The sequence below is a fragment of the Pelodiscus sinensis genome, chromosome 31 (genome assembly GCF_052426305.1).
Source record: "Pelodiscus sinensis isolate ZL-2025 chromosome 31, ASM5242630v1, whole genome shotgun sequence".
Taxonomy (NCBI): Eukaryota; Metazoa; Chordata; order Testudines; family Trionychidae; genus Pelodiscus; species Pelodiscus sinensis.
In genome coordinates, this window is record NC_143082.1 from 5,502,496 (window position 1) to 5,527,870 (window position 25,375).

Consider the following 25,375-nt stretch of genomic DNA (forward strand, 5'->3'; position numbering starts at 1 on the left):
GTGGGTGCTCAACACCCACTGGCAGGCTCCATGGATCAGCACCACCTGCCTGCCAGATCAGCTGTGCAGGCACGTGCGATGCACCAGTCCTAAATCAGGGGGGTTGGTTTTGCCCTGGGACCCTGCACATGCCTGGTACTATAGTGTCCAAAACAAATGAAATGGTGCAGATTCTGATCTTGCTTATGCTAGCTTGACACCACTGGCCTCCATGGAGATACCCCAGGTTTACGCCAGCATCAGTAAAATCAGAATCTGACTCCAGAGTTTCAGTATCTCTGGGCTTCAGCAGACAAACACTAACGAAACATGTAGATGGGATCATGAACTTTCATGGGCATAACCCACTTCTTCTCGTGACACCCTTTACTTCCAGTCATGTGTCCAACTTGACCTAAAAAATACTACCCCCAGGGGTGGGACTTCCTGTGGCAAGTGGGTGAGGCCTCCCATGTGGCTTGTGAAGCTACCCCTAAAAATGGCCCCTAGCCACTGTTTCCCTGTGCTCACTGGTGGCGCGGAAAAGCAAAATGATGCTGGCAAGATGCTGCTGGCCGATGGGAGCCCACTCGGAATTGGCAGCTTCCCTTTTTTCTTTTTTTTTTCGACCAAATGTGACGGGGGTTGTGTTTAAGGGGAAGTGTCCTTTTTTTTCTTCCTTTTTTCCTCAACAAAATAGCACCCAAGAAATGTGAAATATTTAACAAACCCCTCTGCCATGTAGGACCACACACAACATACAGTTTCCCCCCTCCCCCCGGCTCTTTGTGCTATGTCCCCAAGTATTTTGGCTCCTTGCCTTTGCCTTTAATGGGTTGGCCAACCCTGCTCTAACCCACCACAACCAGATCCCCCACTGCCAGCCTCCTGTTTCCCTGTGGCAGCCACCACCATGTGGCAGCAATGGGCGCAGCTTCCCTGCAATGTGACCCTGGCTCCGGCCCCATCCACCATGTGGCACCACTCCAGAGAGCAGCTGGGGCTGCAATGGCATAGCGGCTGGGGCCAGGACCGTGGTACCAAAATAGCACCACAGCCCCGGCTCTAGTCCCAGTACACAGGGCGAGCTACCCTGTGTGCTGGAACCGGAGGCAGGGCCACGGTGCTATTTATAGTACTGCATGGCTGTACTGAGGGAGTGGGTGGGGGAACCTTGACCTCAGCCCCAGTCCCCAGAGCCCCCACAGCCTGGCAACCAGCTGTTCACAGCCCTACATCAGGTTGCAGACCAGCAGCTGGGAACTTCTGGTCTAAGCTTCTTGAGATAAAGAGCGGGGGACAGAATTCTATTATCCCCATTGTACAGAAGGGGATCTGAGACTGAGGGAGATGAATTGATTTGCCTAAGGTCACACATGAAGTCAGTGGCAGGGCCGAGAACTGAACTCAGATCTCTCAAGCAGCTTTATCACAGGAGCAGCTTCTCTCACTATGTGCCATAAGCCCTATACTGTTAGCCTCTAATGGAGATTCTCTTTTAGCTCATGAGGTAGAGGCTGGTGCTTTCAGACCAGGAAGATCTGAGTTCCACTCTCTACTGCCTTGATGAAGCAGAGCAGCCAATGTATGTCGTGTGTTGTCCTACATGGCAGAGGAGTTGGTTAAATATTTCACAATTCTTGGGTGCTATTTTCTCCTCAACTTGAGGAGGACACATCAAATAACTGTTGCTTCTGCTGTCATGATGAGCTACATGCCAGAGTTGCTGAGTTCTCTGTCACCCCCAGGTGGCCTGTCCAGTCATTGCAGGCTTCCTACACTACCTATTCCTGGCCTGCTTCACCTGGATGTTCCTGGAGGGGCTGCACCTCTTCCTCACTGTCAGGAACCTGAAGATGGTGAATTATACCAGTTCCAGCCGGAACAAGAAGAGATACATGTACCTGTTCGGCTACGGATTCCCAGCTCTGATCGTGGCTATTTCTGCTGCAGCAAATTCTGAAGGCTATGGAACTTCTGAGCAGTAAGTGCAGCATCCATCCCCGGGGAGAGCAGGTATCTCTCAGCTTATCTGTTGAATTGCAGAGACCTAATGTATTCTACAATACCCGCTTCTTCAGATGTTTTACACAACACCCAGTCAACCTGTGGAACTCCTTGCCAGAGGATGTTGTGAAGGGACAGAATTTAACAGGTCTCCAAAAAAAAAACAAAGAACACTCAGATAAATTCATGGAGGGCAGGTCCATCAATGGCTATTAGCCAAGATGGGTAGGGATAGTGTCCCCAACCTCTATTCACTGGAAAGTATGAACAGGTGATGGGGAATGGATCACTTGAGCATTCCCTGTTCTGTTCATTGCTTCTGGGACACTGTTGGCAGACGGGATACTGGGCTGGATGGTACAACCCAGTGTTACAGTTCTTATGAGACTTGTTTCTCCAAGCTAGATTTATGAGACTGACATAAAGGGAAGCAGGCAGCGTTCACCCTGCATCTCTCCCCAAGGGCCCAAGAAAAGAGATGCCAGACTTGCAGGAAAGACAAGACGTATTTGTGTACATACGAGTATATTATGTTTTCACATGTCTAGCTGCTGGTGTGCAGGCCATAAGGTTGTTGAAAAAGTGCAACTGTTATCCCCGGACAGTACAAATACTCACTCACAACTCAAGCCAAGACTCACAAGGGAAATGATATGGCCACCAGGGCATGAGGAACAGAACTTGAGCCCTTGATTCCTACTCTGCTGCTTTACCCCAGGAGAGAACTGAAGGGTCAGCAAAGCCCTGGATCCCTTATACACATTGGACCTCCCTGGTCTGGCACCCTCAGGACATGACTGTTTCCGGGTGAGGGAATTTGTTGGACTGGGGAGGTCATTTCTGGCCACCCTACTGCTGGCCCCACCCGTGCCCTGCTGCCTCACCAGGCTTCATAACTGTCTCAAGCAGCCTAGATAGTCTACTCATGGGCCTTCCTTCCCTCCCCCCCCCCCCCAGCAGCCCAGCTGAGGTGCACACTATCCTTCTTGCCCTCCCAGCCCAACTGAGCTGTGCACTGGCTCTCAGTCCCCTTCCCTCCACTGCACCCCAGCTGAACCACGTGCAAGGCACCCTGCTCTGATCTCACTCCCCCTCCCCCGCAGTTCCTGGCCCCACTAGCAGCCCAGCTTAGCCATGTTCTGGGCTTCCTAAGTCCTGGCCCCCCTGGGCAGCCTAGCTGGGTTGCATGCCGGGCTTCTCATCCCCCTCCCCCTCTCCTAGAACTCTAGCCTCCCTCCCCTGCCCATAGCATGTAGGACTCCCAACCCCTCACCCCCTGCAGCACACTGGGACTCAGTGATCCTGGAACATCTGTGGTTCTTCTGCATCAGAGAGTTCGAGTTTATAGAGGTGCAACCAGTATTTCATTCTTCCTCTTCCAGACCCCAGTTCAGGGAAGCACTCAAGTACCTGTGTCAGGGCTCTTCTGAATTAAGACCTTGGTTTTATTGTTCCCATCCTCCCAGTTATCAACTCTGGCAACCCCAAGAGGAGAATTCACGTCCTTTTATTGCTAGGAATGATCTGTTACCTTTTTGTCATCTTACCTTTTAGTTGCTGGCTTAACACAGGGAAAGGCTTTCTGTGGAGTTTTCTTGGACCGGTTTGCCTGATTATTATGGTGAGTTATTATTCTTCTCCTCTCTTGGGGGACAATGAAAGAGGCTGAATTATAGCTATGCCATAGGGAAAGGCCTTTGATAATGAGATGTCAGACATTGGGATGTTTGCCTAGCCACTGTGGATTCCCTCTCAGGAAAGTGACTAGGAAATGTCACTTTCATCTGATTAATTTGTATTATAGTAAATCTACACATATATGTGAGAAATGGACATCTGTCTGTCTGTCCATCTGTGAGTCTGTTGTTCAAAAATTCCTCTTCAACAGTAGGAGCTAGGACTGCCAAATTTAGTAGGCAGCTTCCTCTTATCCTAACTTAAAGCAAGATCAGGGTTCGGTTGTGCCAAAAAATGGGAAGTGCCAGGAATGTGACTGTTTTCCATAACATGAAAAGGGAGGGGGCAGAGAGAGAAGGGACATGATACTGACAGTGGCCCTGGGGGCAGCGAGCACAGGGGAGAGATATATGCAGAGTGACCACTCGGGGCAGCCACCCCACCTAGGGCAGGGGTGGGCAATAATTTCTGATGGGGGGCCACACCAAGATTTTGGAAAAGTGGTGAGGGCTGCACTTTTCCATGATATTAATGGAGGATGTGCCGGGTCTGGGAGGGTGGCTGGGTGCAAGAGGGAGTATGGGGTCTGGGAGGGAATTTGAGTGAAGGAGGCGATTGTGACCTGGCCTGAGGCAATGGACTGCAGTGCAGGGGTTTGGGATGTGTCCCAGGGCTGGAGGGGATTGTGACCAAGGGCAGGGAATTGGGTACAGGAGGGGCCCAAGGGTGCAGGAGTTTGGGTTGTGTCCTAGGGGCCCAAGAAGATTGTGATCTGGGGCTGGGGATTGGCTTGCTGGATCTGGGAAGGGATATGAGTGCATAGTGGGGCAGAGGGTTTGGGTACATGGACTAGCGGGGAAGAGTATTGGGGGAGGGAGGGGTTGGAATGCCAGGGGCAGACTCTGGTCAGGAGGCTTACCTGGGTGACTCCTTGCCAGGACCCAGGACATTTCTGAAGCAGCCTCCCTACCTGTCCCGCCCCCACATAGGCTGCAGGGCCATGTGCCTAGGTGAATAACTAGTAGCCTTGGAGGGTCAGAAACCAGCCAATGGGACTGTGCTGGGGGTGGGTGTGCCACCAAGCCTTCTCTCCCCTCTCTTCAGGGCTTACAGTTTTGAAAGCGAAACGTCCGGCAGCCTCCTTTCTGAGCAGTGTGCGGGTAGGGTGAGCCAGCCAGGGAGCCTGGCTGCATTTCCCCACTGCATCCATGGGCCAAATCCAGCCCGCGGGCCATATTTTGCCCAGGTCTGGCCAAGGGAGTGGCCAGCAGGGCTGGGGATCCTTTATCTTGCCTGCCAGCCCACTGGGAAAGGAACCCTGCTTCTCCAAACTCTTTCCTTTGGCCACAGCCTGGGGGAGGTTTGGGGGAGACAGAAGGCCCAATACGGCCAGAGGGATTGAGGGGCAGCAAAGGCGCCACTGGCCGTGGGGGGAGAGAAAGCCCTACCAGCCAGATGGGAACCCCTGCCCTGAGCCCATCCTCCCCCCCAACCCTCACTCTTGCACCCACCCCCCAAGCCACCCGCCTCCTGATCTGTGCTCACACACATCCCCAAGGCCCTGTCCTGACTCCTGCATACAAATACCCACAGCACCAGCCCCCTGCGCTGAAGTTCCCTGGGTGAGTCTAGTGCACAAACAATGAATAAATCTTACACTATTTATTTACAATGGAATGAATTTATCCCAGATACTGGGACTGGTCAACTTCAGCAACTCCTTAGTTCCAGAGTTACCCAGAAGAGAAGATGGAAATATCTGGGCTGGATCTAAGAATGGAGCCAGAGCGTTGTCTGTGGTCGCTGCCCAAATGGAGAAACATGGAAGAGGCCAGCTGGGAAAGCAGCAGCATATGGTCCTTAGCAACATGGCCGGGGGCGGGGCTGGGGAGGCAGAGACAGTGAGTGGCTCAGGACAGAGGGATGGGGGAGACGTATTGGGGCCGTAAGACAGACTGGCAGCATGGGAAGGATTTGGGTGGCTGTAGGACTAGCACATCAAAGTGCCATTGTGCTGGGCACTGTGAACATGTGAAGAATTTTAGAAAGATTCAGAAAGAGATTGGCCATTTCTATGGGCAGCCAAAATAGTGTCCAGAGTTGCTTGATCAAGGCTAACAAAAGATTTGGAAGGGAGATTACACCCCCTGCTTCAGGGTTTAAACCAATCTCTATCTACCAAAGACCAAAAGGAGACCTTATATGGGGGGGGGGGGCAGATTTTATCACTTCATCTGAGCGTCTGGTACTGATACAGAGTCAGGATACTGGACCAGATGGACCTGGGGTCTGATCCACTTGACTTGTGTTGTTTCCACAGACAAACTGTACGTTTTTTATCACAACCCTCTGGATCCTGAGAGACAAAATCTGCTCCCTCAATTCGGACGTCTCTACCCTGAAAAACACCAGGTATGAAAGCACTAAACCTGCCCAGGAGGTCCAGTTAGCCTTCTGTGGGGGATGGGTCTTCTCTCAAGTAAATACCAGTGTGATACAGACTTGGTATCAGAAGGTCATGGAGAACACTGAATACCTGGTCCTTCAAGCAGCTGACACCCTTCACTGCCTATTCACTTGCGTGGCAGATGAGGGTACGGAGCTCCTCCTTGGGAGGTGCTGAGCACCCACTGGGCTCCAATCTTGTAGCTTTTACATAGCACTTTTCTCCTGCAGGTTACAGAGCACTTCACAATCTTTAATGCACAACAATGGGTACAATAGCCTTGTCCTGTCTGTCTAACAGGGGTGTTAGACAGACAGGACAAGCCTATTGTACCCATTGTGCAGATGGGAAACTGAGGCACAGAGAGGTGAAGGGAGGTGCCCAAGGTCACACACAAAGTCTGTCGCAAAGCACAGAATTGCACTATTGTCCCCAAGGACTTGGCTACAGCCATAATCATAACACCATCCTTCCTCTATAATCGGGAATTTTCAATATAATTAACAAAGTTGGGGACATATGTCCTTCTTCTGCATAATTGAAATATGGCTGATCAAGGCAGCCTTGGACACAATTTCCTGTTAGATCCTCCTGCCATCTTCTCTTTTAGCTAGTGTGAGAACCCTTTGCCCTTTCAGTTGGCCAGAATGTTATACATATCTGTGATGGGATTCTAACCCAGGGTATGTCTACACTACCACCCTAATTCGAACTAGGGTGGTTAATGTAGTTATACGAACTTGCAAATGAAGCCCGGGATTTGAATTTCCCGGGCTTCATTTGCATGTTGCCGGGCGCTGCCATTTTTAAATGTCCGCTAGTTCGGACTCCGTGCCCGCGGCTGCACACAGCACGAACTAGGTATTTCGGAATAGGCTTCCTATTCCGAACTATCTGTACACCTTGTTCCACGAGGAGTACAGATAGTTCGGAATAGGAAGCCTATTCCTAACTACCTATTTCGTGCCGCGTGTAACCGCGGGCACGGAGTCCGAACTAGCGGACATTTAAAAATGGCGGCGCCCGGCAACATGCAAATGAAGCCCGGGAAATTCAAATCCCAGGCTTCATTTGCAAGTTCGTATAACTACATTAACCACTCTAGTTCGAACTAGGGTGGTAGTGTAGACATACCCCCATTTTCCTTGGCATCTATGCTCTTAGGTGCAGTTATAGAAGTCCCTTTGGGATTGTTCCCCAGTGTGCTGCTCATGCCACTAACACCCACCTTCTTACTCTCTGGGTCTCTTCACCTTCCTGTCCTGCTGGACCAGATCCTCTGGTCTCCTCCAGACAAGGCACGGAGTTGGGGTTACTGCCCCCTCACAGATCAATGCAGACACTGAACCACTTCAGCTCTGGGGGGGATGCAGTTTGAGGGCTCAGCACCCAGGAAATCAACCCCCAAATGGGACCAAAACCCCTCAAATCTGCTAGTGTTTGTTCACTCTAGTTTGGTGCCTTTTGCCAAGCAGTATTGATACAGTGTAAGGAAAACTGCACAGAGATCTGATACCTGGTATCTGATTTCTAAATCTGTGTTTGCTGGAAGAGCTGGACATCATGGTAGCTGAGGCTTATAATTGACCATAGTGAGAAGAGACCTGATTTGAGGGCTTGAAGTCCTGGGACAACTTCTGCCTGCATTAACACCCTAGGGTTCCCAGATGGTTTCAGAAAAAATACTGAACCAAAAAAAAAAAGTCTGCCAGGAAAAAGTTTGTTGAACGAAATTCCCCTCCTCCCCCCCAAAAAAACCTACAGGAGAGCTATCTGGCCCGGCGCAGGGAGGCAAAAGGTGAACCAGAAACAACTCTTGGGGCTGAGTGATCATGCTGTGACGGCGCGTTGGGGGTTCCCCGTCTCCTGCACCCCGAAATGGCACAAACAGACTGCACCAGCCAGTGGAATTGAGGGTGGTTTATTGCTCCTCCAGCACAGCGCAGCACAGATGTAATCTGGTTACAGGGACTGGGCTAGGATGCCTCAGGCCCCCTTGAGATGGGGGAGACTGGGCCCCTAAACTCCAGCCCCTTCCCCTAGGCTCTCCTCCATGCCCTCCGACAGCCAGCCACCAACTAACTAACTTCCAGCCCTGCCCCCCAGCCAAGGCAGCATTCCACCTTCCTTTGTTCCTCTCCATGGGGGGTGTCTGGCCACTGGTTTGCATAGTGACTCATCCTGTTTTGCTGGGTCGTGGTACCCACGGCAGCCAGTGGGGGTTCCCCCAGAGCCAGCAGCATAGAAACCAGCCAGGTACCCCCACTACGTCACAGTTCTCCCCCCTCCGAGAGCGAACTGAGCAGGGTCACTCCGCTCGTGACCTAGGGAAGTTCGGGTCCTCTGCGTGGGAACCCGCCCCGGGGACATGGGTGCTCCCCTTGACTCGGGCTGGCCGTGGCGAGGCCCCACATGAATTGGCTTCCCTCTGTCCACTCGCCGCCCCGCTCCAGGGCGACTGGCACAGGCCTGTCCTCGGGGGTCACACCCACCCTTCCACTGGCCTTGATCTCTGGCCAGGGTCTCTCGGGCCGGGGCCATGAGCCCAGTGAGCCTTCTCTGGACAGCCAGGGCGGCTTCCACCCCCGATGCTCCATCCAGGGAGGACTTCCCCTCCCATAGCTCTCTCAGCAAGCCCAGAGGGTCCTCTATCTGGGGTAGAGACCCCCAAGCCGCTTTCCTCCTGTCTTGGGCCTTCCCGCCCCTCTGGCAGGAGTCACAGGACTGGCAGTACCGCTGCACGGCTGTAAAGATTCCCGGCCAATAGAAGTGCTGGAGCAGCTTCAGCCGGGTGCTCCGGATCCCCCGGTGGCCCCCAACGGGGACATCGTGGGCCAAATACAGCAGCTTGAGGCGATACTTTCGGGGGACGACCAGCTGCCGCTGGACCCCCCATGCCCTCGCCTTCCTGGGGGGGAGCCACTCACGGAACAGGAGCCCACGCTCCCGCAGGAATCTCTCCTGGCCACCTCTCCCCTGGGGCTGAGCTGCACGGAGGCCAGCCTGGTCCCTCAGCCTCTGCAAGGAGGGGTCTGCCTGCACCTCAGCCTGGAATTCAGCTGCTGAGGCAGGGATCGGGACCTGTCCCCCACCTCTGCCTAGGTCCGGAGTCCCAGCCTGGCTGGACCCTGTGTCCACTGGGATGGGACCCTGAGGACGCTGCCAGGAGTCCTTCCCTGGACCCACGTTGTCAGCCCCCCGCTGGCTCTGGCTCCGGGTAGTGACTAGAGCCCGCTGGGATTCATGGGGCCACTCCTCTAGGTCATTCCCCATCAGCACCTCGGTGGGCAAGTGCGGGTGCACCCCCACTTCCTTGAGGCCCTCCTTGGCCCCCCATTTCAGATGCACCCTGGCTACAGGCACCTTAAACGGGGACCCGTCTATGCCCTTCAGGGTCAGCTGCGCGTGGGGTAGTATCCGCTCCGGGGCCACTATGTCGGATCGGGCCAGAGTCACCTCTGCCCCCGTGTCCCAGAAGCCCGTCACCTTCCTACCATCCACCTCCAGGGGTATGAGGCACTCGCTCCGCAGGGGCCGTCCTGCCCCCACCCGGTACACGGAGAAATCCGCCTCCTGAGAATCAGACCTCCCAGGGGAGGTGCACTGAGCATCCTTCCCCTCTCTCTGAGCGGAGGTTTGCCTGCCAGCCCCTGCCTCTGGGGCAGCCTGCCCTTCCTCCCGCCCCAGCCAGTTAACCCTGGAAAGTCCCCGGTCCTGGGACCTGGTGCACTGAGCCCTCTTGTGGCCTTTTTGCCCACAGCGATGGCAAGTTAGGCTTTGGGCTGTCTCTGTCCAGGCCCTGGCTGGTTCTCTGGGGCGCAGACGACCTGTTCCTTGGTCTCGCCCCGTAGTTGACTCCCTCCGTCGCTCGGCCGAGATCCGGTCTCTGCGCGATTCCCTCTCTCTCCGGGACTCCCGTTCACACCCGGACCGGCTCTCCGTGAACTCATCCGCCAGTCTCCCGGCCTCCTGGGGGTTCTCTGGTCTCCGGTCCTTGAGCCACAGCCTCAGTTTGGGTGGGCACACTTCATAGAACTGCTCCATCATGACCAGCTTGAGCAGCTCCTCTGCAGTCTGGGCTCCGACTCCAGACACCCACTTGCGGCAGTATTGCGCCAGGCGGGAGACCAGATCCACATAGGTCTCCCGTGGCCCTTTCTGTACCCCCCGGAACTTCTTCCTGTACATCTCGGGGGTCAGCCCGAACTTGTGCAGCAGGGCCTCCTTGACTCGGTTGTAATCCCCGGGCTGTAGGTCCTCCAGCTGACTGAGCACTCCGGCCGCCTCCTGGCTCAGTGCGGGGATGAGCTCCTGCAGCCAGTCAGCTGGGGGAACCCGTTGCAGTCCACAGGCCCTCTCAAAGGCACTGAGGAACCCGTCTATGTCACCCATGTCCTTCAATTGGGCCACCACGGGCCTCTCCAAGCATCTGGCAGTCCTGGGACCCTGGGGCCCATCCGCACTTGGCGCAGCCGGTGCCCCGCCGGTTCTCCGCTCTGCCATGGCCAGCTCATGCTGCCGCTGCCTCTCTCGATCTTGGCGATCCCTTTCTCGGTCCTGGCGGTCCCTCTCTCGGTCCTCTACTTCCAATTCCTTGATCCGCAGCTGGATCTCCAGCCGCCGCAGCTCTGCTTGGCTGGCCCCTGCCCTAGATGGGCTGCAGCTTGCAGGCCTCCTGGGGGAAGCTGTCTCATCTCTCCTGTGGGTTCCAGCGCTCCTCCCCCTCTCTGAGCCTGACACACTCTCAGGGGGGGTCTGGCTGCTTCCCCTGGGGACAAGATCCTGGCCCTGTGGCTGGTCGTTCTCTTCTAGCTGAGCAATCAGCTGGGCCTTGGTTGCTTTCTGCACAGGCAAGCCCCTCTCTCTGCACAGCCCCACCAGCTCTGCCTTCAAGAGTCGGGCGTAGGCCATCTGCCCGCTGGGCCCCTCGGAGCAGACTCACCAGTCTAGTGCTGCAGTGCCCCACGATTCCCAGGAACCGCTTCGCTCTGTCTCCAGCACGCCTGGCTCCAGGGCTCTTGCTTCTGCTGCGCCTTGTCACTTGCCGCTGGAAGCTCCATCCACGGGGTGCAGTGCATCCCACTTCTGACACCAGTGTGACGGCGCGTTGGGGGTTCCCCGTCTCCTGCACCCCGAAATGGCACAAACAGACTGCACCAGCCAGTGGAATTGAGGGTGGTTTATTGCTCCTCCAGCACAGCGCAGCACAGATGTAATCTGGTTACAGGGACTGGGCTAGGATGCCTCAGGCCCCCTTGAGATGGGGGAGACTGGGCCCCTAAACTCCAGCCCCTTCCCCTAGGCTCTCCTCCATGCCCTCCGACAGCCAGCCACCAACTAACTAACTTCCAGCCCTGCCCCCCAGCCAAGGCAGCATTCCACCTTCCTTTGTTCCTCTCCATGGGGGGTGTCTGGCCACTGGTTTGCATAGTGACTCATCCTGTTTTGCTGGGTCGTGGTACCCACGGCAGCCAGTGGGGGTTCCCCCAGAGCCAGCAGCATAGAAACCAGCCAGGTACCCCCACTACGTCACACATGCAAAAAAAAAAAAAACTGAATTAGACTTTATAACAAGTGGGAGGGGGCAGTTAAATATTAGGAGGGGTTAAATACGTTTTTATGAGTACACTGTCTTTGCTGAAAATCCCCCAAGCGCCCATAGCCTGCATCCCCTCCTGTCCCCAAATTCTCATCCCAGTCCCCTGCCTCAGCCCAGATCTTGCCCCCAAACTCCCTCCCAGAGCCTTAGGCAGGTATAGGCAGGGGAGAGGGAGGGCAGTTTTGGACCAATTCTAGGCACCAGCAAATATTCTCCCAACCTGCCCCCTAGCTTGGAACCACTCCAAGCCTATGTGAGGAGTCCCCTCCCCTGCCCTGCACTCGCCAGGACCCAGTAGGTGCTGGGGATGGGAGCCGTGGCTGGGAGTCCTGCTGTCCCAGCAGGCATGGGGGGAGCAATCGCAGGCTCCGGCCCAGCCGCGGGAAACAACTTGCTGCCGCTGCTCGTGGGGACTCTGGGGCCAGGCTCCGGGCCGGATCCCCGAGCCGTGGCAGGGGCTGCAGCTGGGAGGAGGAATCTCTGGCAGGGCCAGTCCCGCTGCTCCCCAGGAGCCTTTCCCAGGAAAGTGCCCCCAGTCTTGCCAGCCCCTGTCTGGCCCAGCCCCTGTCTCAGGGTGGGCAGCGCTTGGGAGGCAGATAAGAGAGACACTCCAGGAGTGGTGCCCTGGTGCCCCTGGGCTGCAGGAGGAGGGTTTGGACCCAGGCTGCTCCCAAGCCTCCCAGCCTGCAGGGATTTTAGCTCCCTTGGTTGAGTGGGAGGTTAGTCATCCCTGCACTCTGGGTTGCCAGGATGCCTCCGTATTGAGCCAGACAGCCTGGTATTTTCACCTCCTGGCCAGGAAAAAAATCAGAAAATACTGGACATTTGGGGTGTCCGGTATTTTCTGAATTTTTTTATCAGACAGGAAGCAGAAATACTGGACTGTCTGGGTCAATACCGGACACGCGGCAACCCTATAACACCCTGGTCATTTCATTGATTTCAGCAGGGCCGCATGATGGTCGTGAGGGGAAAACTAGGCCCTAATGTTTACATGGAAAGGTGCAGGTCCAGCTGGGGAGGAGAAATCAATCCTTGCCCCAAGGAGTTTACAGTCAAACTGGCCAATATCAACACTGGCTTGCCTGGCTTATTGATTAGGTTACTGATTTAGTTTGCCCAATTAACAGTTTGTCATTGATGGGTTTTTATTTTAAGATTCAGCCTGGTGTTATTAGAGTTACTGCTCTGGGAGCCCTGGGGGGGCACAGCAAAAAAAAAACACTTGTACTTATGCAAGGGCTTCTGTAACTGTCAAAGTTTTACCATCAGAATGACTAGTGTGTGGGAAACAATTTACACAAGCGAAATGGTAAAAACAATGAGGGGCCCTGCAGCACCTTAGAAACTAACCAGAATATATAGAATCATGCGCTTTCGTGGGTAAAATCCACTTCATTGGATTAACTAGAGGGGAAGTAACTGAAACCAAGAAAAATATAGAACAGCAGAAGTACCTGTCAAATGTAGGACCCATGTTAATAAGGCTACTTCGGTGAGATGGATGTGTCCCATTCAGAGTTATTGATGTGGAAATGCAGATGTTAAAGGTAGCAGACATTAGCTTTATAATGCACCAACCAGTTAATGTGTTTGTTCAAGTCCAGGGTAAAGGTATCAACTCTGTAGATGAATTCCAGTTCTGCAGACTCTCTCTGCAATTGGTTAGTGTAATTCCTTTGTAGAAGAATGGCTACTTTTAAATTCAGGCAAGTTAAAATGTTAAAGTGTTCTCCCTAACGGGTTACGGGTGTTACCATTTCTGATGTCTGATTTGTGTCCATATATGTGAGACAGCATAACACTGTGAGGAACCAGCACTATTACATTTGTATACTTACTTAATTTTCAGGGAGAGGTTTAAGTCTTGAGACAGGTTTTAATTTGTCTCCGGCAGGCTCATAAAGAATGTTAACAGCTGTGCATGAGATTAGATGTGTTCTAGGTGTTGGTGTTTTTAAAACCATGTATGCCTAGTTTTTAAAGCCATATTTTCAGATTTTTACTAGGAATGTAAAAGAGTAGTCGACTACTCGCATTCCCCCCTCCCCCCCACACACACTCCACTGCCTCTATATCAGAAGCAGCAAAATGGGAGGGAAGCAGTAGCTGACGCTGGTGGGAGCTGTCTTAAAAGTCACTTCCCCTCAGCACCATCTCCATGGTGCCACTTTCCCCTCCCCACTGTGCTGCTACCTCTCAGAGATAGCAGTGCAGAGTGGCAGGGGCTCCTCCAGCAGCAGCCCCTGTCTGTGGGGACCCCAGCTCTCTGTGGGGACCCCGACTCCCTGTGGGGACCCCTCCACGGACAGGGGCTGCTGCACGGCTCTTACTATATTTAAACTGCAGAGCCAGAGTGGGGATAGTATCGACTACACGATCACCCCATTGCCCACATCTTAACATCCTTAATTTTTGCCTTTAGGATGTTCTTATTGAATAGGTAAGTATATCAACTAGGCTAAACTGGTCAACAACTGGAATGGTACCTGTGGTTTGGCATTTTCTGTTTAAAAATATTTTAAACTGGGAGAAACGGCCTTTTTGCTGTTACCAGTCAGCAGTTTGCAACATTTGTGATTATTACAAAATAATAAACAAGACCAGTGTCAGTTTGTAACTTGTGATTCACAGTTTACTTGTTTATGCCAAAGTATTGCATAACTACATCTACGTAGGGTGGAAGGCTGAACCTGGCTTAAGTAGTTAGCAAAAGTGCTGTTTTTATAGGTATGTCCGTCTTCAGGCTGCAACCAGTGAAGTGAGACCAAGGCTGGATCTGCCTGGTATGGCTCTGCACAAAGCTGGCTTTAGAATCTGGGCCCATCAGTCTGCACTGCACTTTCCAATGCTATAGCAACAGGCATACAACAAACCCTTACATAGCTCAGCTATTCTAGTCCGTATTATGAGTGCTGTGTAAGAAGGAGGGAACCAAATCTTTGATGGCAAGCCATGGCTTCTCTCAAACGTAGCGTTCGCCTTGCAGGGCTGTTGTTGTGGTGGTTTCCAAATCCATTTGTAAAGGAGATGAAGGATGGTTCAGTGCTTAGGGTGCTAGTCTGGGATTTGAGGGAGATCTGCATTCAACTGCTTGCCCTTGGCCAAGTCACTTAATATCTCCAAGCCCTGGTTCTCCAGCTGGAAAATGGGGAGGAGAGCACTTTCTTAACATCGATGCAATACGTGAAGGGAGGTTTCTGTCCAAAGCAGGGTTACAATTTGGTACAGTGACTCTAAAAATCCCCACTATACAAATTGTTCCAGCACCCCAGTCTGTCCGGCCTCACTGAGAGGGGGTGAGGGTAAATACACTAGGGAGCGTAGTATCAGGAATAAACACCTGGTTTGTATCGTCACTCTGCAAACAGGCCTTATCTAGAAGCATTTCAGTCTCATCTTGACAAAGCCCTGGCTGGGTTGATTTAGTTGGAATTGGTCCTGCCTCGGGCAGGGGGCTGGCCTTGATGACCTCCTGAGGTCTCCTCCAGCTCTAGGATTCTATGATTTCCCACCGGTGTCTATAGGAGACTTTTTGAATAGTGGCTACTTGGAGGGCATTTGCTAGTTCCAGCCTGCCCAGGGCCCACGGACTGGACCCCTTTGCACAGGGTTGTAATGGGATCTCTTCATCTGCTTGAATCCAGGTTGCTGACATTTAAAGCAGTTGCCCAGCTTTTCATCCTGGGCTGCACTTGGAGCGTTGGGCTCCTACCTGGCAAGGTCATGGTGTATTTATTCACCATTGTCAACAGCCTGCAGGGAGCCTTCATCTTCCTGGTGCACTGTCTCCTCAATCGCCAGGTAAAGCCCATATCCTGTCACCTGATTAGCTCAGCAGATTCACTAATACTCAGTTAATTTTTAGCTGAGCGAGGTGCCACTGGAGGGGACAGGATGCCATGCCAAGAGGCATGGGTTCCATCCACATTAAAGACCTGAGACAGGTTAGCTGTATCATGTAGTTTGGTGGTAGCTGCATCAACTTGCATTTGCTAGTTTGGACTTTGCAACCTGATGAACAGAATTTGGCTCATTGCAACGAGGGGACTGAGGGCGTCTCCTTCCCTTTCCCATGTGGGGATTTGGGGTGGGGAAATTGGTCATGAGAATTCCAGTCCTTTGGCTCTGTTCAGACATAGAAGGGGGGGTGTTAAACTGTCCACGCGTCTCATGGGTCGTTGGTTACATGAGCCAATGGGCGTGCTCCTTATTTTTCTAGGTGAGAGAGGAGTACAAGAGATGGATTCAAAGGATTGAAAAACCCAGCACCAGAACTATGACTTCTGAGATCTCGATGTCAACTGCCCCCATTTCCACTGGAATTGTGGTACTCTTCTCTTTTTCCAACACTGCCATGTGACACACATCCATGGAACAGGGTCTCCTTTTAGCAGCCTCCTTGCTGAGTATCTGGGCCTGCTGCTAGTGGGGGAGAAGCAAGGGGGGCACTTTCCCAAGGGCCCAGCAATTAAAAAGGGCCTGGGGCCCAGCAGCTCCCACAAAAGTTCTGCCAAAAAAGAATCTCTTGATTCAAAGACTCTTCTGATATTTTCCATGCAGGTTCTGGGGCTGGATTCCCGGGCCCAGGAACCTGCTTAGGGCATCTGAACAGCATCTTTGAATCAAGAGATGCTGCTGAAGCTTTTTCCCAGAAGTCAGGTCAGGTCTGGAAAAGGGAGGAGAGGCTCGGTGAGGTTGCCCTGAGGCTCACCCAGGGTATGTCTACACTACCCTCCTAGTTCGAACTAGGAGGGTAATGTATGCATACCGCACTTGCTAATGAAGCCCGGGATTTGAATTTCCCGGGCTTCATTAGCATAAGCGGGGAGCCGCCATTTTTAAATCCCCGCTGCTTCGAACCCCGTGTAGCGCGGCTACACGGGGCTCGAACTAGGTAGTTCGGACTAGGGTCCTATTCCGAACTACCGTTACTCCTCGTGAAACGAGGTGTACCGGTAGTTCGGAATAGGCACCCTAGTCCGAACTACCTAGTTCGAGCCCCGTGTAGCCGCTCTACACGGGGTTCGAAGCAGCGGGGATTTAAAAATGGCGGCTCCCCGCTTATGCTAATGAAGCCCGGGAAATTCAAATCCCGGGCTTCATTAGCAAGTGCGGTATGCATACATTACCCCGCTAGTTCGAACTAGCGGGGTAGTGTAGACATACCCCCAGAAGGTGGTGGATAGGAGTGGGCCAGCACAGGGGTCTTCTGGCAGGAGGGTGGGGGGTAAGAGGCTTGTGGTCCAGCTGAGCAAAGGGAGCAGAGGGAACATTGATTTCTGCCCTGGCCCCAGAATTGTCTATCTACTGTATCAAATGGCCTCAATCACCAGGTAAAGCCCATGTCCTGTCACCTCGTTAGCTCAGCAACTCCATTAATGCCCAGCTGGCAGAAATTCATTGCTCACTTGTATCCTGGGGTCACTCTCTTCAGGCCGTGTGCACCTGAACCCCTCTCTTGCATTTGTTCCTTGCCCTGTTTTGAGACTCAGCCTTCTCCCTCCCATTTCTCTTTACTCCTGTAGCTTGGACTGCATTCTTTGGGTAAATCCACACCTTCTTCTTTAAGGTCAGCAGGGGCCATGTCTATGAAACACAGACAGAACTCTGTCAGCTGTAGGCAGGATCAAACCTAGGATGTTGGGAGATAAATGAGGCTACATCTACACTGCCAGTATTTATCGGCAGAAAGTATGCTAATGAAGTGCTCATTCATTAGCATTGTCACGCTGTCATTTGCATCTCTCTGCCAATGCTTTTTGCACAAGAGGTTTTTGCACAAAAATAAGCAATGTAGATGTGTCCATTTTGCGCAAAAAAAACCCCTTTTGTGCAAGATCCCGCATATTTCCTTTTTTGACCTGTCTCCATTGCTTGTTTTTGCGCAAAAACCTCTTGCGCAAAAAGCATCAGCAAAGATACACACATGACAATGCTAATGAGCACTTCATTAGAATACTCTCTGTCAACACATACCAGCAGTGTAGACATAGCCTGAATAAGCCTTTAGCAAGTACCTAAAAGGGTGTTACAAGGAGGAGGAAGAAAATTGTTCTCCTGAACCTCTGAGGATAGGACAAGAAGCAATGGGCTTAAATTTCATGAGGGAGCTTCAGGTTGGACATTAGGAAAAACTTCCTGTCAGTAGGTTTAGTCACTGGAATAACTTGCCTACAGAGATTGTGGAATCTCCATCACTGGAGATTTTTAAGAGCAGGACAGACAAACACCTGTCAGGGATGGTCTGATGGGGTTTGGTCCTGCTGTGAATGCAGAGGACTAGATTTGGTGATCTCTTGACGTCCCTTCTGTGATGGACCGGGCTGGGTCTGGGCACAGCTGAGGGCGTCCGCTCAGGGTGAATTGCTCAAATTTGGGCCTCCTTACAGCCCCCAGACTGGTGACCTTCCCAAACAGGCCACAAACCAGTCCCACAGAGCACTTTAGCTGCCTGCCTGAAGCCTCAGGAGCAAAACCCCTCCAACACCCCAGCAATATCCGTGCCCCAGATGGCCCCGGGCTTCATACACAGGTGAGGGGTCTTAGAAACCAATCTCACCCACCCCGAACAAGTTCTGTCCGGTTCCAAGAAACCAGCCACAGATCACAGGCCAATTTACTCTCTGGATCTTACCCACAAACCACACTGAGCCAATCCTTTAGAATCTACAATCTAAAGGTTTATTACTACAAGAAAGAAAAGCATGAGAGTAAGGTTGTTAAAGGTACATGACATGCATCAAATCTCCCAGTTCTCGATGTTGGCTCTAGCAGAGATGTTATAGCTGCTGGCTTAAAAGTCCTTGTTGCACATCCTATGTCAGGATGTGTCCACAGTTCTTCCAAGCTTGTGATTCCCTGCAAGGCTGCATCTGGGGTCAGAAGCAGATCTCTAGACCAAGGTGGAGTCAGCCACATGGCCTATTTATAACTCCTTCCTGGCTTCTTCCAAGCTGCAGACAGTCACATGGTCTCTGACCAGGCACCTAGATTCCTTGATAGGTGGGTCTCAGGTACTTAAGAGACCTATGGTCCCCAGAACCTTGCTTATTAGCATGTCCATAGGCCGGGCCCATCACTCAACCACATACAGAGAAACTTCCAGTCTCCATACAAAGTACATATTCATAACTCCACACCCAGACATTACACAGATATATAAGGGCATACACAGAATCAGTAGAAAGTAAGCTTTTGTTTGACTCCTCATATGGCCCCCTTTGTACCACTTTTGGGGCGAACACCCCCCTATGGGTGCAGCAGTGACCTGGCTGCTCCCCTCAAAATCCAATAATGTGACACCTTCCATTTCGAGGATTCTATGAGCTAAAAGCTATGTGACTTAGCTAGGGCTGTAGCAGATTCCTTAACCTTTAGCTGAGCGAGGTGCCACTGGAGGGGACAGGATGCCATGTCAAGTGGCATACAGGTTAGCTGTACCATGCAGCTGTGCCGCTGGAAGATCTCCTGTGGAGTTGCTTCATGCTGATGGGAGAGCTCTCTGCTCAGGGAAGTTAAACCACCCCCAACTAGCGGCAATAGCTAGGTGGGTGGGAGAAGCTCTTCTATCAACATAGGGTATGTCTACACTACCCCCCTAGTTCGAACTAGGGGGGTAATGTATGCATACCGAACTTGCTAATGAAGCCCGGGATTTGAATTTCCCGGGCTTCATTAGCATAAAGCCGGCGCCGCCATTTTTAAAAGCCGGCTTGTTCGAACCCCGTGCCGCGTGTAGCCACGCGGCACGGGCTAGATAGTTTGAACTATGTAGCCATTCCGATCTATCTGTACGCCTCGTTCCACGAGAGCATCCAGACAGAGCATCCAGACAGTCTGGACACTACCTTTCCACGAGGCGTACAGATAGATCGGAATGGCTACATAGTTCGAACTATCTAGCCCGTGCCGCGTGTAGCCGCGCGGCATGGGGTTCGAACAAGCCGGCTTTTAAAAATGGCGGAGCCGGCTTTATGCTAATGAAGCCCGGGAAATTCAAATCCCGGGCTTCATTAGTAAGTTCGGTATGCATACATTACCCCCCTAGTTCGAACTAGGGGGGTAGTGTAGACATACCCATAGTGTTGTGCACAATACCACTTATGCCAGCGAAAGTTATGTCGCTTAAGAATTGGAGGGGCGGGAGTCAGGGGGTTTCCAGCAATACCTGAGTAACATCCACACTGCAATCACATTCTTTCTAAAGTAAATCGAAAGAACAGAGGGGTTTTCCCAACATTGGCAAACCTCTTTCTATGAGAGAGAAGCCTTTTTCCGAAAGAGCTCTTTTGGAAAAAGGCATGTGTGGACATGGAAGAGGGAGTTGTTTTGAATGAAGAGGAAAGAAGAAAAAGCACAGGTGCCCTGGTGGCCATTCCACCCATAGTAATCACAGCTTACATGCAAGATAGTGTCCATTCAGTGTGGACTCTGTCGAAAAAGCAGATTGCTTTTTCAATGTGCTTTTGGTGTGTGGACACTCTCTTTCGGAAGTTTTTTTGGAAGATCTCTTCCGGAAAAGCTGCTTCCAAAAGAAGCCTGCAGTCTAGACATAGCCTGAGCGACTTAAGTGGGGCTGACATAAGTGGGAGTGTAGACATGGCCTGACCTGTGTAACAAAGATCATCGCATTTCTCCAGGTAATTAATGCATAGTTTGGTTCTAGCTGCATCAGCTTGCATTTGCTAGTTTGGACTTTGCAACCGGATGAACAGAATTTGGCTCATTGCAATGAGGGGACTGAGGGCATCTCCTTCCCCTTCCCCTTCCCATGTGGGGATTTATGGTGGGGAAGTTAGTCACAAGAATTCCAGTCCTTTGGCTCTGTTCAGATATAGAAGGGAGGGATGAAAACTGTTCACGCGTCTCATGGGTCATTGGTTACCTGAGCCAATGGGTGTGCTCCTTATTTTTCTAGGTGAGAGAGGAGTACAAGAGATTGATCGAAAGGACTGAAAAAGCCAGTACCAGGACTACAACTTTTGAGATGTCAATCTCAGCTGTTCCCACTAGCCCCGGAATTGGGATGGTACTGTTCTCTTTTCCAACACTGCCATGTGACACACATCCATCGAACAGGGTCTGCTTTTAGCAGCCTCACTTCTGTGTATCTGGGCCAGCTGCTGGGGGAGGGGAGTGCAGGAGAAGCATGGGGGACAGCTTCTCAATGGCCTGGCAACTAAAAGGGGCCTAGCTGCTGCTGCAAAAGCTTTGCCAAAAAAGGATCTCGATTCAAAGGCACTTTTGATATTTTCCATGTAGGTTCCAGGGCTGGATTCTCAGGCCGTGAAACCTGCTTAGGGCATATCAAAAGTGTCTTTTAATTAAGAGATGCTGCTGCAGCTTTTTCCCAGAAGGCTGGTCGGGTCCGGGAAAGGAAGGGGAGGGGAGGTTTGGTGAGGCTGCCCTGAGGCTCACCCAGAAGGTTTTGGTTAGGACTGGGCTGGCACATTGCTCTTATGGCAGATTAGAGCATGGTGGGGACAAGGGGCTTGTGGGCTAGTTGAGGGAAGGGGGCAGAAGGCCCATTGATTTCTGCCCTGGAGTCCAGAATTGCTTTTGGTGGGCTGGTGAGTGTCTATCTACTGTATCAAATGGCCAAAACCATAATATGTCAACACAATAATACATTTATCTACATCACATCTACTCTAGCAATAATAAACAGATGCCTGCTGCATCTTCCATATCTTTTGGCTTAACTATATGGCAGAATTGGTAGGACTGAGAGACCAAAGCTGGTGCTGTGGAGAAACTGGGATATTTTTCATATTCCTTCTGGCTGGTTCTCTTTTAGGCCCCTGGTCTTATACTACTGGATTATATTTAGTGAGTAAGGCACCAAGGCTATGTCTACACTACTGAGTTTTTGTGGGAAAATAGCCATTTTTCCACAAAAACTCATGGAGCATCCACACCTCGAGCGCGTTTTTGCGCAAGTAAATCGAAAGGTGAGAGAGGGTTTTGCATAATTGGTAATTCTCTTTCTTTGAGGAAGAGCTTTTGAGCAAAAAGGCGTGTGTGGACGGGGAAGAGGGTTTTTTTGCGCAAGGAGAGGGAAGAGGAAAAAGCACACGTAGCCTGGTGGCCATTCTATCTATAGCAATCACTGCTTACCTGTGAGAGCATTCAGACAGTCTGGACACTATCTTTCATCAAAGCACATTGCTTTTTTGATGCTCTTTTGCAGTGTGGATGCTCTCTTGTGCTAGAAGTTTTTGCCTCCAAGTGACTGGTGCTTTGCGATAGTCCAGCTGAGAACAGCACTGGGCCTATGTCGACACTGCGAGTTTTTGCAGCAGAAAATATGCTAATGAGGTACTCATTAGCATGAGTCACAATATCATTAGCATATTTTCTGCCATTTTTTTTTTTTTTTGCGCAAGGGGTTTTTGTGCAAAAAGAAGGGGTGTAGCCGCTTCCATTTTGCGCAAAATCCCCGTTTAGCAGAAAATATGCTAACGAAGGACTCATTAGCGTATTGTCTGCCAGAAGAACTGGCATTGAAGACGTAGCCTCAGGGTACATCTACACTGTGGAGATATTTGGCACACTGGAGTATCCCAAAATAGCTATCACACTTCTTCACAGTAAGCCCATTATTTCGGGTTCGCTATTCTGACATCCCTGAAAACCTCTTTCCATGAGGAATCAGGGACGTTTCAGAAAAGCAGGTTATTTCGAAAGTTGGGCCTATGTAGACAGCACCAAATTATGAAATAAGCTATTTTGAAATGAGATATATAGTTTGCATAGCTCAACTTGCATTGCTTATTTCGAACTGTGGTTCAGTGTAGATGTAACCTCAGTGGCCTTGACCATGTCATAGCATCTTTGCTTTCTTTCCAGAAATGGGATAAGTCCTTCTGAAAAGTGGAGACGCCTATTACATGTGGGGTGAAAATCAAGACTTGCTCCATCCTCAGCACCACAAGTCTCTTCCTTTACCCGGAAGAAGAAGTTGCTGATCTTCAGTGTCCTCTGATAGCTTCTATCAGCTTCTATGGCTTCTCTTTGGCTCTCTATGGCTTCTCTTTGTATGAAGTAGGGGATGGCTGCGTGTCACATGTTTTATTGTTTTAGTATCTTTGGCTTCCCCCAAGTGGCTGCAATCTCCTCGTTAAAGTCTCGAATGAAGTGCTGGCTGCTTTCGTTTTAGTCAGTGGGAGGGGAGAGCAGAGATCCAAAGAATCGGCAAATCTAGCCAGTTAATAAAAGGTAGAAAAAATGACTTCATTTGCTCACCTTCTCCAAATCCTAGGCTTGGCATTTCTGAGCCTGAGGGTGTGTCTAGACTACAAGGTTTTTTTCGATAAAAGTGGCCTTCTTTTCAAAAAACTTCCCCTGCATCTAGACTACTGCTGCATTCTAAAGTGCTCTATTGAAAAAAGGCGCTATTGAATGCAAACTGTGCTTTTTCGAAAGAGAGCATCCAGACTGCCTGGGTGCTCTCTTTCGAAAAAGCGGCTTGCTTTTTTGAAAGTATTGGTTGTAGTCTAGATGCTCTTTTTCGAAAAAGCCTCTTTCGAAAGAGGCTTGCAGTCTAGACATAGCCTGAGAGAACTTGGGACAACTTCTCATCTCAGTTCAGAGTGATATCAATATGGAATTAATTAAAGCAGTGGAGTTATTCCCAATTCACACCCAAATTCTACTTTTAAAAGTCTTTTAGGAAAGTATGTAAATGGTAATTGCTTATAAATTGCTAGTAAAGCCTTGTTAGAGATACTAGTGCTTTGGTATGTAGATTTGTACTGATTATAGTAGTCTGTGTTTGCCTGGATCTTGTTAGACCTTAAAATGTAACCAGATGTTTCCTGTCTGTCACTATGAGCTATTGATCAAAAGGGAATAGTAACATTTTGAGATGAACTATGAATGTGGTAAAAACAAGGAGGAGTCCTGTGGCACCTTAGGGTACATCTACACTGCCCAGCTATTTCTAAATAAGTCATTCCGGAACAGTTATTTTGAAATAGCACGTCTACACTGCAGGGAAGCCTCAAAATGAGTCTGAGGCAGGCTCCCCTAATGTACACGTGCTAGCTTGGTTTAGAGCCCCAGACGGTACTGGGGAGGACTAACTTAGAATGACCCTGTTGAGAGGCTATTTCAAAATAGCAGCAGTGGAGCATGTAGACAAACCTTATTTCAAAATAGCTATTTCAGAAGAGGCTTTATTCCTCATAGAATGAGGTTTACAGATTTTGGAATAAGCTGTCCGTTATTTCGAGATAACACTAGTTATCTCAAAATAACGGTGCAGCGTAGATACACAAGGTGTGTCTAAACTACACCCCTCTGTCGGCAGAGAGATGTAGATTAGGCACATCGAAAGTGCAAATGAAGCGAGGATTTAAATATCCTGCGCTTCAGTTGCATAATTGTGGCTGTCACTTTTTTCAAAATGGGGCTTTTTCGAAAAAACGCAGCAGTTTAGATGCGGATCTTTCGAAAATAAAAGACTTTTTAGAAAGATCCTGTATTCCTCAAAAAATGAGGTTTACAGGAGCTTTCGAAAAAGGCTTTTATTTTCGAAAGATCCTTGTCTAGATTGCTGGGGGGTTTTCCGAAAAAGCCCCATTTCGAAAAAAAGCGGCAGCCACCATTATGTAAATGAAGTGTGGGATATTTAAATCCTGGCTTCATTTGCACTTTCGATATGCCTAATCTACATCCCTCTGCCGACAGAGGGGTGTAGTTTAGACACACCCTTAAAGACTAACACATTTATTAGGGTATAAGCTTTTGTGGGTAAAATCCACTTCATCCCTGAGGCTATGTCTACACTGCACCACTCTTGACAAAAGCCTATGCAAATGAAGTGTAGATTAGCATATTGTCACACTTCATTTGCATAATTATTAGGGGCCGCTTTTGTGTAGATGGCTTCTTTTTGTGCAAAACCCCCCTCTTGCACAAGAGCCCTTTCCTGAAAAAATGAGGAAGAACGGCTCTTGCACGAGGGTGGTTTTGCGCAAAAAGTAGCCATCTACGCAGCTCCTTTTTGCGCAAAAGCCTCTTGCGCAAAAACTGTCCCTAATTAATTATGCAAATGAAGCACGGCAATATGCTAATCCACATTTCATGTCCATAGGCTTTTGTGCAAGAGAGGTGCAGTGTAGACATAGCTTGAAAGTGGCAGGAGATGGACAGTTGCCTTACGCTAATCCGGGTAGCAATTTAACTGTGATATTTAAGAAACAGGAGGTTACTTCAAAGTCATAGTGCTTCACCTAGTATTTACCTACTGTCAAGAAGCTGCTAGAGAACTATACAAAGAACTCTTTGGGCCATGGTTCTGTTATCTCCAATGTGCTTAAGCTTCATCCCAGGAAGTCTGACTTGCAAAATTGAGGTCTCCAAGTCCAGACCAGGTGACCCTGGTATTGGACTATAATGTATGGAACGAATTCTGAAAGAAGTTTTTGCAACTCCAAAGCTCACCATCTCTACTGTGAACAGACCTAAGAACTCTATTCACACCTGTATGGCCAATGCACACCCTCTTGTCTTAATAAATCTTAATTTAGTTCATAACAATTGGCTGCAAGCGCATATTTGGATAAGATCTGAAATAATCATTGACCCGGTGGGTAATGTGTCTGACCCTTTGGAACTGGTAGGACTTTTTATATGATGAACAAGATTGTCAGCAATCCTCA

At 50.5% G+C, this 25,375-nt stretch overlaps 1 protein-coding gene across 2 annotated transcripts in view; it reads left to right on the forward strand.

Moving 5' to 3' along the window:
* The window catches only part of LOC102449738 (adhesion G protein-coupled receptor E3-like), a 50,531-nt gene extending 27,419 nt beyond the window's left edge, over nt 1-23,112 (forward strand). For both annotated transcript variants that reach the window (XM_089774842.1, XM_089774841.1), the window contains 7 exons: nt 1,728-1,963; nt 3,541-3,607; nt 5,984-6,075; nt 15,356-15,512; nt 15,931-16,038; nt 20,629-20,739; nt 22,560-23,112. In XM_089774842.1, coding sequence (XP_089630968.1) covers nt 1,728-1,963; nt 3,541-3,607; nt 5,984-6,075; nt 15,356-15,512; nt 15,931-16,038; nt 20,629-20,739; nt 22,560-22,580 — 792 coding nt within the window. In that variant the 3' untranslated portion in view covers nt 22,581-23,112. The remainder of the gene's footprint in view (nt 1-1,727; nt 1,964-3,540; nt 3,608-5,983; nt 6,076-15,355; nt 15,513-15,930; nt 16,039-20,628; nt 20,740-22,559) is intronic.
* The last annotated feature ends 2,263 nt before the right edge of the window (nt 23,113-25,375 follow it).